Consider the following 15,377-nt stretch of genomic DNA (forward strand, 5'->3'; position numbering starts at 1 on the left):
CTAGCTTTATATGACGCTGGGCAAGTCACTGAACCTCTCAACACCCCAGATAGCTCTGTAAGACTATAGATTGTGGAAAAGTTTCTTGTATGCATTAAGAGATGAGTTTCCTCATCAGGGAACCCTCTATACTGATGAAATCTCAATGAAAACAAAATAGGATAAGGAATTTACTTTGGGGAAAGGGATGATGATGATGATGATGATGATGATGATGATGATGATGATGATGATTGAAAGGGTGAGAAAAGGACTGAGAGGAGCCTTGAGAAGGCCTGAGTTATAGAAACCTTCTTTAGATATAGTGGCTTTTATGCCAAAATAAGGTCTAACCTGTGCTGGTGGGTTATATTGTATACCAATGTGAGCTCAGTCAACTTGCCTTTACCTCCTAGTCACCAAGCCTTTCTAATCCGAGGGCATTGCCTCATTCAGTGGAATAACTAATAGCAAGACTTTAGAACTCTGGTCAGTTTATATAGCAGAAAGGGAATCATGCTTTGGCCTCAAATCTCAGCATCAGAAGCCACTGTCTCAACTAATCCTGCTAATCTGAATAGAGTCAGTGTGGTATAATTGAAAGAACCCTAGATTTGTACCATGAGGAATTGGATTCAGATTCTTATGCCATTCATAACTACCTTCATGATCTTGGGTAAGTGGTTTGACTTACCAGCTCTAGGTTTCAGTTCCTTCATCTGTAAAATGAGAAGGTTGGACCAGAAGATTTCTAAGATCCCTTTAATAACAATACACTGTGATAACAATACGCTGTTGGAAAACAGAGATATGTCCGGACAATCTACAGGTTTTCAAATAATTTTAGCACACTGTGCGAGATGTTAGACTCATATCAACAGCTGAATGTAGGCCAGACCAGAGTGGGGAGAGACTTGAGGCAAGAAAATCAAGCTTCAGGCTATTATAGCTTTCTAGATATAAGATGATGATGTCCTGGGCAAGGGTGATGGCAGAGTCAGAGGAGAGAAAGGAGAAAATAGGAGAGATGAGAATGTAAATTTGATAGGCCTTGTTGATAGGTTGGAGATGGGCAGGATGATGGTGATGATGAGTCAATGATGACATGTTTCAAGCCTGGATGACTGGGAGGACGGGAAGGGAATAAGTGTTTATTAAGTGCCTACTATATTTCAGGCACCATGCTAAGCACTTTATAAAAATTTTCCCATTTGATGATGGATGGTGGTATCATACCTCCATAGTAATAGGAAAAATAGGAAATGGGGAAATTGGGAGGGAAAGATAATAAGTTAAGTTTTAGACATGTTAAGTTTAAGATTATGGGACATTTCTAACCTCACCTTCAAACAAACACCTAAGGTTCAAGACCTTTGATTCCTTCTATAAACAGAGTTTTCTCTGCCTTGAGAACCATCTCTATATGTGCACCACATTACCAACACCAGGCTTCCTTTCCCTTTTGATAGGTAGTTTTCAGTTCCTAACTAATTCCTATCGCAAACCTCTAATTAAAGGTTCTCTGAAGCGTAATGCAAGTGTCTAAAAAGGGTGTGTTATCTCTCTAACTATATACACTTGCAAATAATTCAGGTTCTCCCAAAAATCATCTGAATAGAGCTTTGAAGCATTAAGGCACTTGATGATCCGACAGCACTATTATTGTGTCTTTTCAAAGTAATGGAATTATGTAGATGGTAGAAGAATTTAATATACAGGTGGCCCTGAAATATTAATATTCTATTAATAAAATGTCTTCTTTTCCATTCTAATGTTTCACAAAAATAAAAAATGTCAGCTTAGACCTTTCCTTTCTTCACGAATACAAAATAAATTCTTTAAGCATTTTTGGAAGGTGCCAAGATTGCCTTACATGGAATCCATGTGTCACTTTGTTTTTTGCTACATGCAATTATGATAGAACAAGTCATGGGGGAAGGTGTGACTACAGGGAATTTAAGTTTTATTAGAGTTTTAAAAGAAGCTTGTTTTCTTTGTTTTTACATCGTTTTCATTCTTTTCCAAATATAACCCTCCCCTTCCCAAAGAGCCATCTCTTATAATAAAGAATAAAAAAGAAAGAGAGGGAGGAAAGCAGTTCACCAAAAACTAACCAATATATCATTTGAGTCTGACAGTCTATATAATGTTCTCTAGCCATAGTTTCCCACTAATGAAAAGAAAGGAGGGAGGTGCATTTCAGGGACAAGATTGGTCATTATATTTACATGACATTTAATTTTGGTTCTTTTCATTATTAGTCTTTTCACTTGTGTTGTTAACATAGTTTTATTGATTGTGTTCATTCCATTTTGCATCAATTCTTCTAAGTCTCCTCATGTTTCTCTGGATTCTTTATGGGAGCATTCCTTTTAATTTACCACTTTCAAGGTAGTGCTCTGAAACACTGCTTATCAATGAATATCCAAAAAGCATTTCTACATTGGCATTGAATAAATTTCCAAAGGACTTTGAATTTAAGTTCTCCACTAGCACAGTACCTTTCTCTTTTAGTGGTATTACCATCTTTCCAATTACTCAGGACAGAAACCCAAGTCATTTCCATCTCCTCCCCTATCCAATCAGCCTACAGAAGGTAAATCATTTGCCAAGTGTAGCACAGCTAATGGGCAGCAGAACATAGAGTTGAACCTGGTCTTCTGACTGGGTTCAAATGCTCTTTTATAGTACACCACAGCTTCCTACATACCCTAACAGTTATGTAACAGAACCAATTCATTAATGCTTCTGAATTCTTCCCCTTTTCCATGAGGAACTCTTTTCTTCCAAACATGGTGGACCAAATGAATTTCAGTAACAATTACTCCTGACACTTGGACAATCTATGATTTTGCATTGTGAAGCAATTCTAGGAATATTTCTGACATGAATAATTCTCTCTCATTGTCAGTTCCTAATAGCAGAGAAATTAATGGGTACTTAATGGATTATATATCATCTTCTAAAAGAGAAAGTGACTCTGATAATGTTATTTAGGATAGATGGGAGGATGGGAAGACATGAGAAAAGTAAACTGCTTAGGGGGCTATTTCAACAGACCAAGTTAGAGGGAATGAGGTTACAAGCTAGAATGGTGGCAGTGAGGATAGAAGGGAAGTAACATGTGTGAGAAACAATGTCAAGGGAGAATTGAGAGGATTCAATTATATGAGATTAGAAGAGTTGAGAAGGGAGAAATTGATGTTCACTCAAGTTTCCAGTCTAGGTAATTGGCTGGATTGTAATGGCTTTAAAATACAGAACATACAATGGAAAGCACAGGTTTTGTTTATTAATTTATTTTGATTTATCAATAATCACTTCCATATGTTTTTGAGTTTACAATTTTTCTCCCCCTTCCTCCCCACCACCCTCCCTAAGATGGCACACAATCTGATATAGGCTATACATTTACATTCATATTAAACATATTTTCACATTAGTGATGTTGTAAGTAAAAATTAAAACCAGTAGGAGGAACCATCAGAAAGAGGAAACAAAATTCAATGGAAGAGAAAAAATAGTAATTCGACTGCCATAGTTCCTTCTTTGGATGTGGATAGCATTTTTCATCACAAGGCCTCTGGAGATGTCTTAGATCCTTATATTGCGAGGAAGGGTTAAGTTTATCAATATTAGTCATCACACAACGTGGCTGTTATTGTGTACAACATTCTCTTGGTTCTGCTCACTTCACTCAGCACCAGACCATACAAATCTTTCCAGGTTTTTCTGAAGTCAACCTGTTCATCATTTCTTATAGCACAATAGTATTTCATTACATTCACATACCACAACTTGCTCAGTCATTCCCCAGTTGATGGACATCCTCTCAATTTCCAATTCTTTGCCACCACAAAAAGAGCTGCTATAAATGTTTTTGTACTTGTGGGTCCTTCTCCCATTTGTATGATCTCTTTGGGATATAGCCCTAGAAGTGCTATTGCTGGGTCAAAGGGTATGCACATTTTGATAGCCCTTTGGGTATAGTTCCAAATTGCTCTCCAAAATGGTTGGATCGTTTCACAACTCCACCAACAATGCAGTAGTGTTCCAATTTTCTCCCACCTTCTCCAACATTTATCATTTTCCTGTTTTGTCATGTTGGCCATTCTGATAGGTGTGATGTGGTACCTTAGAGTTGTTCTGATTTGCATTTCTCTAATCAATAGTGATTTAGAGCATTTTTATATGACTATAGATGGCTTTAATTTCTTCATCTGAGAACTGTCTATTCATATCCTTTGACCATTTATCAATTGGGGAATGGCTTGTATTCTTATAAATTTGACTTAATTCTCTATATATATTTAGAAATGAGGCCCTTATCAGAGAGACTGGTTGTAAAAATTCTTTCCCAATTTTCTACTTTCCTCCTAATCTTAGTTGTATTGGCTTTGTTTGTGCAAAAACTTTTCAATTTAAAGTAATCAAAATTATCTATTTTGCTTTTCATAATGTTCTCTATCTCCTGTTTGGTCATGAATTCTGGAAGGAACAGGTTTCAAGATTGAGTAACTTCGGCTGAATTTGAAATATCAGTGGGACATGTAGATGGAGCTGCCCATCAGGTAGTTGGAAAAGCAGATCTGGATCTCACAGGAGAGATCAGGGCTACAGATGAAAATTTGGGCATCATTCCCATAGAAGCGATAACTGAACCTATGATAGAAGATAGAATGGCCAAGAAAGAAACAGAGAGAAAAAAGAAGAGAATCAAGGACAAGACCTTGGGGAACACTCACAATTAGGGACAGGAAAGAATCAGAAAGCACAGTTGGAGAAGCAGGAGTGTTTTGGGTCACAGAAGCCAAGGGAATGAGAACAATGGTCAGCCATGTCAGATGCTATAGAGTGTTCCAGGAGGATAAGGAATAACAAAAGACAACTAGGAAGAATTTTTTTAACTGTTATTTTGGCAGCTGTGTGGAAAGATAGTTTGTAGAGGGAAGAAATTGAAAACCAAGAGTGTAATGAGAAGACTATTTCAGGTCGGGCCTGGGAAAACAGACCTCCATTGAATATGACCAGCATACAAAAGGGCCCTTATCCCCCTATCCCCTGCCTGGAGCTGCCACCCTGAATTAAACAATACAGAGGTCTTAGATATTTGTGATCAAGGAAAGGGGGAGTACCCCCCCACTTGACCTGTGTCATCTAAAGCTGAAACTGCAGCCTCCCTTCTATACATTTGGTGGTGATTGCTATACAACACAATTAGTCTGTTTTTTTAAAAATGGCTATTAAAGTACTCAATGAGGGAAATGATAAGGGTGTGAGCAACTAGGGTGGTGGTCATTTAATAGAATCATTGAAAAATCATTCTAAAATATAAAGATTTGACCACAAGAAGATTAACTGTATAGAGAGAGTTTTCATAGAAAGGTAGAGGCAAAAACCAGATTTCAGGGGGTTAAGGGGTATTTAGGAAGTGAAAGTAATGCTTGTGTAGACATTTGAGATGTTTAGCAAGTAAACAAAACAACAGGAGAGATCGTTGGATAGCAGGTTGTTGGGGAAGCAAGTTGAGTCAAGGTTGCCCTCCTCCTTTGCCCCCTGTCCTCCAGGATAGGAGAAACCTAAGAATATTGGAAGGTATGTGAGACCAGTGGAAAGAGGTAAGGATGGAAGTCAGAAAGAAGGGATAGTTGATGGAGCAAATGCTAGAGGAAGTGCCTGACAATGGGACCAAGGTCATATAAAGCAGCAGTATTTTTATTCTTTGCCAATGTTTGGATGGGTAAATCACAACGAGAGAGCTTTCCTCACTTTTATTTAGCAATAGAATAGTGTCTTTAAATGCTTTTGGACTAGTAACAAAGTCACGTTTTCCGTTATTGCCTTTGAAGGATGTTATTGTTTCATTGTTGTTACCTTATTGATCACTACAGATGAATGCTCCACCAGCACTTAGTATAGTGCCTGGCATACAGTAGGTGCTTAATAAGTGTTTGATTGATTGCCATTTCAACTCAAGACAGACAGCTCTACACCATTACCTTGTAAAGGTCTTTCATGACGCTGCTCTGTGCAGAGGATAGAAAACCCTTATAAATACCTATTGCTTATGGTGCTCATTTTTTAACTGTAGAATCATGCTTTTTCCAGCTCACTCAACTGACTAAATTGGGGTGGATCTCCGAAGTGAAAACCGTCAGTCAGTTTTGTTGGGCTAGATTATCTTCTTTTTATTTTCTGCCATAACAATTTACACAGTTGTTTCTCTCCAAGTGACTGGAGTCTGTCCCAGTTAGGTCATCTGTAAGTATGCTTTTGTCATTTGGGGTCTTTTTCATTAATGATTGTCCTTCTGTGAACAAAGAAAAAGATTGGGCACTTACCATCAGCTGTTCTAGTGTCAATCAGCAGACATCGATCAACATTCAGTACGATCTTGGTAATGACCATGACAGTGAAGCCTGTCCATCCATGACATGTGCCCACACTGTTGCCTATCATCGGACCTCCTTTCCCCAGGCAACTCTGAAAAATGCCTGGTCATATAATTGCTTCTCCATGTAGCTGTGCATATTCTTGGAGCCTGGGATGAGCAGGATGATTGTAAAGGGCAGTGAATTTGGCAGAACACAGATTGGGAATCTTGCTACTTCCTGCATGTTGGTTCAGGGCTTTGCTTGGGTTCACAGAATCATACGTTTAGGGACAGAAGGGATCTTAGAAGTGACAAAGTCCAGTTCCCATCTCCTGCATCCTCATATTTTACAGATGAAGAAACTGAAACTCAGAAAAAGTGAGTAATTTGCCCAACATCACACGTATCTGAATGTGGATTCAAGCCCAGGTCTCCCTGCCTTAAAGTCCAGTGTTCTAGCAATCCTACCACACTGCTTTGCAGGTATTCAGAATGTCAGGACTTGGCGATATCATCACAGTATCACTAAATTCCATTATCTGAGAGCTAAAGGTGATCTTGTAGGCCATCTATTTCCAACCATCCCTGAAAAAGAACCCTCTAATACCTTACTGAACAAGTGGTCATCCAGTCTTTGCTTGAACATCTCCTGCTGCCTCTAGAATCAGCCCATTCCACTTCTAGTCAGCTCTGATTTTAAACCAAGTTTTCCTTTATATTAATCCTAAATCTGTCCCACCATCGTTCCAAGTTCCCCCTTGGGCCAACTGGATCCAATCTAATCCTTCTGATATCCCTTATTATCATAATTTGAGATAGAAGGGTACTCATATGTCATTTGGTTCAAATCTCTCATTTTACAAGTGAAAAACCAGGGACCCAGGCAATTTAAATGACTTGCCAAAATTTACACAGGCAGTAAGTGTACAAGTAAAGATTTGAACGCAGTGTCCCTGATTTTAGAACAATTGCTCTTTCCACAGGACCTGGGAGAGCCCTGATATTCTAAGGAGGTATTCAAAATAGCTTTTTCCTCAAGTCTAGTTTAGGTTAAACATTCCCATTTGTTTTAGCAAATGCTCCTTCAACATGACTTTAAGAACCTTCACCACCATAATTACCCTACACTAACTGCCCTGTAGTCTAAGATTACATTAACTTCCACTATTTTTTTTTGAGTCCATTGTTAATCATGGAATATCAGAATAGGAAGGGACCAGGAAAAACATCCAGTCAATGCCCTCCTTGATAAATCAAACCTTTATACAACTGATCATTGAGCTTCTTCTTGAATGCTTCCAGCAAGAGAAAACACTCTCACTGCTAAGGCAGCCTGTCTATTGTGGGAGACCTTGAGTAGTCTGAGGCCTTCTTTTTGCTAAACCAACTTCTGCCTTCCCACAATTTCTCCTTCAAAGGTACATGGATAACAAACCACTCCAGGCTACTACTCTTTCCTACTCAGTAGGACTGCTGTTTGTGATGAGGGAAAGCGTCTTTTCTCAATTGACCCCTTGTAGCCTTTAACACTGCTAATCACTCTCTCCTGCTTGATAATATCTGGGCTTTCAGGACACCACTCTCTCCTGTTTTCCTACTACATTTCTGACCACTCCTCATCTCCTTTGCTGGATCTTCTCCAGATCACACCTGTAGTTGTCCCTCAGGGCTCTGTCCTGAGTCCTCTTCTCTTCTCCCTCTATACTACTTTACTTGATTTCATCAGCATCCATGGATTTAATTACTGTCTTTGTGCTGGTGATATGCAAATCTATCTATCCTGCCCTAAAATCTCTGTTAACTGTCAGAGGCAGATCTCTAACTGCCCTTGAGATATCTCGAACTCAATGTCCAATAGATATCTTAAACTAAACTTATCTAAAACCTAATTCATTATATTTTCCCCTAATTCTAATTTTTCCTAATTCCCTTAACTCTCCTCAACTTCCACCTACTTTATTTCTGCAGAGGGCAACAGCATCCTACTGGTTGTGTAGGCTTGTGACTTGGGTGTTATCTTTGACTCGCCTCTATCTCTCACCTCCCCATATCCAATCTATCGCCAAAGTCTGTCAATTTCACCTTTGCAGTATCTCTCAAATATTCTCCCTTCTCTCCTCTGACACATGGTTCTGGTGCAGACCCTCATCTACTTGTGACTATACTTTTTCAATAGCCTGCTGGTGGGTCTGCCTGCTTTGAATCTTTCTCCACTCCAATCAATCCTCTATTTAAGCCTCCAAAAGTGATTTTTTAAAGGTCTGACCATGTCACCACCTTAGTCAGTAAACTCCAGTGGCTCCTTCTTGCCTCCAGGATCAAATACAAAATCTTCTGTTTGATGTGCAGAGCCCTTCATAACCCAACCCTTACCTGCCTTTCCAGTCTTCTTACAACTTACTCCCTCACATAGACTCATCAATCCAGTAACACTGGCCTCTTAGCTGTTCCACCAACAAGACACCTCACTGTTTAGTTCCAGACATTTTCTCTAGCTGTCCCCATGCATTTAATGCCTTCCTTCTTCATTTCTATGAATTGACTTCCCAGGCTTCCTCTAAGTCCCAGCTTAAATCCCATCTCCTATAAAAAGTCTTTCCCTATCCTTTTTCATTGTAGTGCCTTCCCTTTCTTACTTATTTTCTATTTATCCTCTGTCTAGCTTGTTGGGACATATTTGTTTGCTTGTTGTCTTCCTCATTAGATTGTGACTTCCTTGAGGACAGGGCCTGTCTTTTGCCTCTTTCTGCATCCCCAGTGCTTAGCAGAGTGTCTTGTACAAAGCAGGCATCTAATTTATGCTTATTGACTGACCGAAATAAGCAAGTCCCAGGGTTGAATTATGATAGAATTTACATTTTAGTCATAGGAGGTCATTTTTTTCAGGGAGCCAAGATGGCGGCTAAGCAGTAAATCACCATTTATTCTCCTTTATTCGCCTCCAAACAACCATAAAATAGTGCCCTAAAACAAATTGTGGAACAGTAGAACCAGCATAAAGGTGAGATGAAACAATCTTCGAGCCCAAGAAACTTGGAAGATCAGCAGGAAAGGTCTGCCTCACTCTTGTAAAAGAGGAATGCAGTCCAGGGCAGGAAACATCCCAGCAAGGCAGCAGCAGGCCCACCTCAACAAACTGGTGGTAGATCCTGAGCGCCAGTATGGTGGAGCAGGCAAATGCCAACAGCAGGACCCTCCACATGCCTCAGCATAGCCAGGGGAATGAGCAGACTCCAGCTCTGAGAACCTCCATGTGCTTCAGTGGAGCCCCAAAAAAACAGGCACCTTCCAGCAACCAGACCTCCATGTGTTTCAGTGTATCCCTGGGGAAACATAGAAACACCCCACTGGCTTCAGCATACACCAGACACCACCACTAGGACCCTAGCTTAGCACCAGATATGCCGCCAGACCCCCTAAGGCCTCCAGCAGCACCAGCCACCCCCCACCCCATTCCCTCAGCACAGCACCAAACACAAGAGTTCCCCATGGCCTTTAAGGGAACATCAGTGCAGCACCAGGTAAACAGCCAGGGCCTGTAGCCCCTGGCACAAGGAGTCTGCAGTAGTGCCCCTTCCATCCCAGGAACAGAGCTCACATTTAAAAGAAAGGACAAAGGCCAAAAAAGTTGAGCAAAAAACAAACAAACAAAAAAGGATCTGACCACAGAAAGTTATGGTGACAAAGAAGACCAAGAAACAAACTTAGAGGAGGACAACAATGTCAAAAAACCTATGAACAAAACCCCAAAGAAAATGGGAAGTAGTCTCATAAGAGGTCATGTTCTTTTTGATCTTTCTCTGTTTGAAGTCATGCTTACTGCACTGTTTGTTCTGGGGAGAAAAAACAAACCAAAACAAGACAAATGTATTTATTGTTTGGAATCATCACTCCATTATTTATTCAGGACTTATTTGTTCCTTGTGCCATGTTAGAGCCCAAGAGGAGCGCAAAAGACACAGAAGGCATACAGCCTTTATTCAAGGAGCTTAGTGTAGGAGCTCACAAATTTAGGCTTGATAATAGGAAAAAAATTCTAACAATAGAGCCATAGAAAGAATAACAGATTGCTTTTGAAGGTAGTAAGTTCCCCTGATTGGTAATTTTCAAGCAAAGATAACCTCTTGTTGAGTACATTATAGACAGAATTCTAAGGCATGGATTAAAGTAGGTAGAGATAGTCATGAGGTTCTTCGCAGCTCTTGAAATTCTGATTCAGTGATTTGTGTTAAGTGATATATATCTAGTTAGGTGACGTAGATCAGTTGGTTAGATGTAATATACATACATACATACATATACATATGTGTGTTTATGTATACACACACACACACACACCATTCCCTTCTAGTCCCAGAACCAACTTTGATTTTTCCTCCAATATTTTCATCATAAGAAATAAATGATATATTTTTAATTAAATATAGATTGTGATATCTACATTCTGAATATGTTATGACAGTGATGACTTGTATTGGATAGGTGAGAAAAGATTAAAGGAAGAAATGCAGTTACTTGGAATCTAATAAGTTCATTCTGACATATGATCTGTGTTTTTGTCATCATCGGTGCTTCTATCTTAAGAGGTTTATGCACTCATCATCAAACCAGAATTTGGGTATCATCTCTCTTCATATGATGCTCTGTGCCTTGTGATGATTCCTCTGCTAAAGTAAAGAAGTTTGACCATCCAATCAGTGCTGCATAATGGATAGAGTGATGAGCTTTGGGTCAGAAAGACCTAGAGTCAAATTCTGCCTCTGGCACTTGCTATAGCTGGGTGGCCCTAAATAAGTCACTGAACTGCTCTGTTTTCTCATCTATAAAAATGGAGATAATAAGACCTATAGCATCTCCATCAGAGGGTTGTTGTCAAGATTGAATTGAGATCATGTATCAGAGCTCTTTGCAAACCATTAAGTACTACTACATAAATGTCAAACTGGTATTATTTAGTGAGCTTTGTAGTACTAGACATTGTAGAAATGCATCCAGGCATTGCATAGCAACAGTTTTCTGGATTTAAGTAATGGTTTGTTCTCCTGTATGGATTATTTTAGATGATTTTGAGTTCTAAATTTAATCATTTTCATTTTCTCTTAAATACATCATCCCTCAAAATAAAATTTTGATAAATGCAGACACCCCTGACTTGACTTCCTTGTTAAATCTTCTGTAGTGGGAAACCCACATTCCTAGGTGCAGGATTCTGGGATGTCACAGGTAAACCTAAACACTGACATCCAAAGAATTTCCCTCTCATCTTGAGATGAATGATGCTTTTCTCTAGTTCTGAAAAAATATGACCGGAAAATAGAGGCAGCAAGTGAGACTAATTGGAGATCAGTTGGAGTAATTGGGGAATTTCAAATCTTTTCATCTTTTTGTCATGGATGGGCAAAACTGCTCACCAGGTCAGCTTAAAGAAAGAAATTGATAAAAATCACTTTGAGAGGAAGCATCTTACAAACAATGAAGTCAATTAAAACAAACAAATCTACACTGTTTCTCACTTTCATTTCCCATAGACACAATTAGCCAAAATTAGTTACCTAGGTATGGTCCAGTTGCTGTGTGCATAGTTCTGGCTGTCCATGGTCTTCACATGACCAGGCAAACCACACCATCTGTGGCTAAATACAACCCACAGGAGGGACACCGCTTGGGAGAAGAAAATCAATGTCTCACTTTGGGGATATCCATTTCCCTCTCCCACAAGGGGGCCATTTAAACATTGAGCATCTTTACTAAATTTGTTCCCATGGTGCTTATAAAACACTGTTCCATGCCCTTAGTACAATATGATGGGAATGATAAATGTATAATAGTGAGAGAATGTGCCCTAGGAAATATATGAGGTCCATTGTATGGCAGAACTTATCTCAGGTTCTCTTTAAAGACCACAACAGGGGAAAGCCCCAAAGAATCTTTTCCTCTAGAACCCTGGATCCTTAGTTTTCCTCCCTTGCCTTCCTCACCCCCCTACACTCCAAGAGTTGGCACTTGTTTGGGCTTAAACAGAATGGTCACATTGGAATTTATTGACTCACATTTGGGGCACATTTTGTACTTTGCAAGCCATTTTGATATGTATTTTCTCATCTGAGCTTCTCAACAATACCATTAGCTACCTACAGCCAAGAGAGAGACACAGAAAAAGCCTTTAAGTATCCATTGTGCTGTCTTAGAATCACAGACAGTAGAACTAGAAGAGACCAATCAATAACATTTATTAAGCACTTACTGTGTGCCAGGCATTGTACTAAGCTCTGTGGATTCAAGAGGCAAAAGACAATCTTTGCCCTCAAGGAGCTTACAGTCTAATGGGGAAGACAACGTGCAGGCAGATATATGCAAGGCAGGCTATATGCGGTTAAATAGGAAACAAGGAACAGAAAGAGGGCACCAGAATTTAGAGGGATTGGAGAAGGCTGCCAGTAAAAGAAGGGATTTTAGTTGGGCATTAAAGGAAGCTCGGAAGGTCAGTAGGCAGATAGGAAGAGGGAGAGCATTCCAGGCATGGGGGAAACCACAGAAAATGTCTGGAGCTGAGAGGTGAAGTGTCTTGTCGGAGGAACAATGAGGAGGCCAGTGTCACTAGATCAAAGAGTACCTGTGAGGGAGTAGGTGTAAGAAAATTGGAAAGGTAGGAGAGGGATAGGTAATGAAGGGCTTTGAATGCCATACCAAGCATTTTGTATTTGATCTTGGAAACAATAGGGAGCCTTTGGAGTTATTGAGTGGGAGAGGTGACATGGTGAAACCTACGCTTTAGGAAAATCACTTTGGTGGCTAAATGGAGAATGCATTTGAATGGGGAGAGACTCAAGGCAGGCAGACCCACCAGTAGGCCACTGCAATGGTCCAGCTTTTTCATTTTATAAATGAGGAAACTGAGGCCATGAAAGGGGATATAATAATAATTATAATAATAATAATACTAGCCAACATTTATATAACACTTACTATGTGCCGGGTACTGTGCTAATGTTTTACAATGATTATCTCATTTGATCCTCACAACAACCTTGGGAGGTAGGTGCTTTTATTGTCTTCATTTCATAGTTGAGGAAACTGAGGCAAACAGGTTAAATGACTCACTGAGAGGCATACAACTAGTAAGTGTCTTAGAATGGACCTACACATGTATGTGTATATATGTATGTATAACATGTATATTGTATATATGTGTATGTACACACACGTGTTTGTACATATATACATGTGTATATGTGCATATACATAAAGTAATTATTTATTTATAATTAATAATAATCCACTGCACCACCTATTTGCCACATGATTTGTCTGAGGTGATGTAGTTAGTAGACAGAACCAGCACTAGAATCTAGATTCCCTTTCTTTGACCCATCTTAAAAAAAAAAGGGAGAAAAATCAGAGCATCAGAGAGGATTAGCAACTTGGCCAAATCCGTATTACTGGTTCATGGGAAAACTAGGGTCAAAGTCCAGCTTTAGTGCTCCAGCATCTCACTTTTTTTAACAGATGACTCTGAAGTTGAGAGAAGTCACACTGTTTCTGGGACCTCCAGGCTGCCCAGCCAGTTAGCACGGGAGGAGAGGCTAGTATCTGGATCTATAGATTCCCTGTGAAGGGGGTCCCTTCCATGTTGTTCCCTTAGTGAGAATTGTCTGCCCAGTGTCCAAAGCCACATTCTGTAGAAGCAAAGAACTAGAAATAAAGTCATTTCCCATCAGTTTGGGAATAACTAAGAGGAAAACAAACTGCTATTTGAATGTGATAAAACTTTAAAATTGTTCAGTAACAAAGGACAGATGGAGGAAATTCAGAGAAACATGGGAAGATTTGTATGAACTGAGATGGATTCAAAAGAACCATGTTTGCATTAACTGTAGCAGCACAAATTAAAAAAATATATATTTCTCAAAGGAAGCCTAGGTCTAAGTAATTGAAAAGTTAATAATGATCTTAAAAAATAGATGAGACATACCTTCCTTCCCATGACAGTTTACTAGTAGGACAGAATACAGATTGCTGTACACACTGTCAGACTAGACTACTCACTGTGTTGGGTGGTTTGCCTTGATTACTTCTCTTTGTTACAAGGGAGGATTCAATCTAGGGAATGTGTGGGAAAGAGAAATGAGGAATTTCCAGAAATAACCATGATGTAAAAGCAAAACAACATAAAAAATAATACTTATTTTAAAAATAATTATTCCATTCATTTTTTTCAGGCTGGTAGAATTATCCTACGTTGGCCCCATCAGTTATCACTGGGGAGTCTTGTCCAAGTGTTTGGCTTACAGCAAAGCGGCATCAGACCCCTTCGTGTACTCTTTATTAAGGCATCAGTACAAGAAGTGCTGGAAGGACATACTGAACAGGATTCTCAAAAGAGGTTCCATCAATTCCTCAGGCCTCACAGGGGACTCACACAGTCAAAACATTTTGCAAATCACAGAATGAAGGAAGATGCTCCAGTCACCAGAGTAGAAAGTGGAAGCATGGATGGGGGCCAGAAGGGAAGACCTCCTAGATACTGAACAAAAATCCATCATCAGCTCACCACCATGCAATCAACCTGTGGCTTGTCTGCTTTCCTGAGTGGACTGTTGTCTCAGTGCTGCTTGTGAAAGCCGGGGCAGAGTGACACTGGAAAGGCTTTCTGTCCTTCTTCCTGAGAATATGATTTAGCTTCTAGACGCCCTAAAAGCAGCAGAGCAGTTGGACCAAAGTGTAAAGTCCCCCCAGGTGGCCCCAGAGTACAGGCGCTGAAAGAAGGTGGTCGTTTATTTTTATGACTGGACTTTATCTCCTCAGTTCATTCACTAGCCGGTGGGGATTGTGCTCAGTGTTGTACTCTTAAAAAATAATAATCATCGTGATTCCCAATAGGACAGATCAGACTTGCAGAAAGGGAGATTATAGGAATAACAGCTTGATTGAAAGTGCATCATTGATTCAGGTCTACTGTCATCCCTATTTATTTGTAGCTGCTATGATCAGCATAAATAATGCTTGATACTTAGGTTCCATCTAC

The 15,377-nt window shown here is 39.7% G+C and overlaps 1 protein-coding gene across 1 annotated transcript in view; it reads left to right on the plus strand.

The window, feature by feature from the left end:
* GPR26 (G protein-coupled receptor 26) overlaps nucleotides 1-14,803 on the plus strand; it is a 31,481-nt gene extending 16,678 nt beyond the window's left edge. The window contains exon 3 of the mRNA XM_027839782.1: nucleotides 14,572-14,803. Coding sequence (XP_027695583.1) covers nucleotides 14,572-14,803 — 232 coding nt within the window. The remainder of the gene's footprint in view (nucleotides 1-14,571) is intronic.
* Nucleotides 14,804-15,377: the final 574 nt, after the last annotated feature.

This window comes from Vombatus ursinus, unplaced genomic scaffold (assembly GCF_900497805.2).
Source record: "Vombatus ursinus unplaced genomic scaffold, bare-nosed wombat genome assembly UNPS02014833.1, whole genome shotgun sequence".
In the NCBI taxonomy this organism is placed as follows: domain Eukaryota; kingdom Metazoa; phylum Chordata; class Mammalia; order Diprotodontia; family Vombatidae; genus Vombatus; species Vombatus ursinus.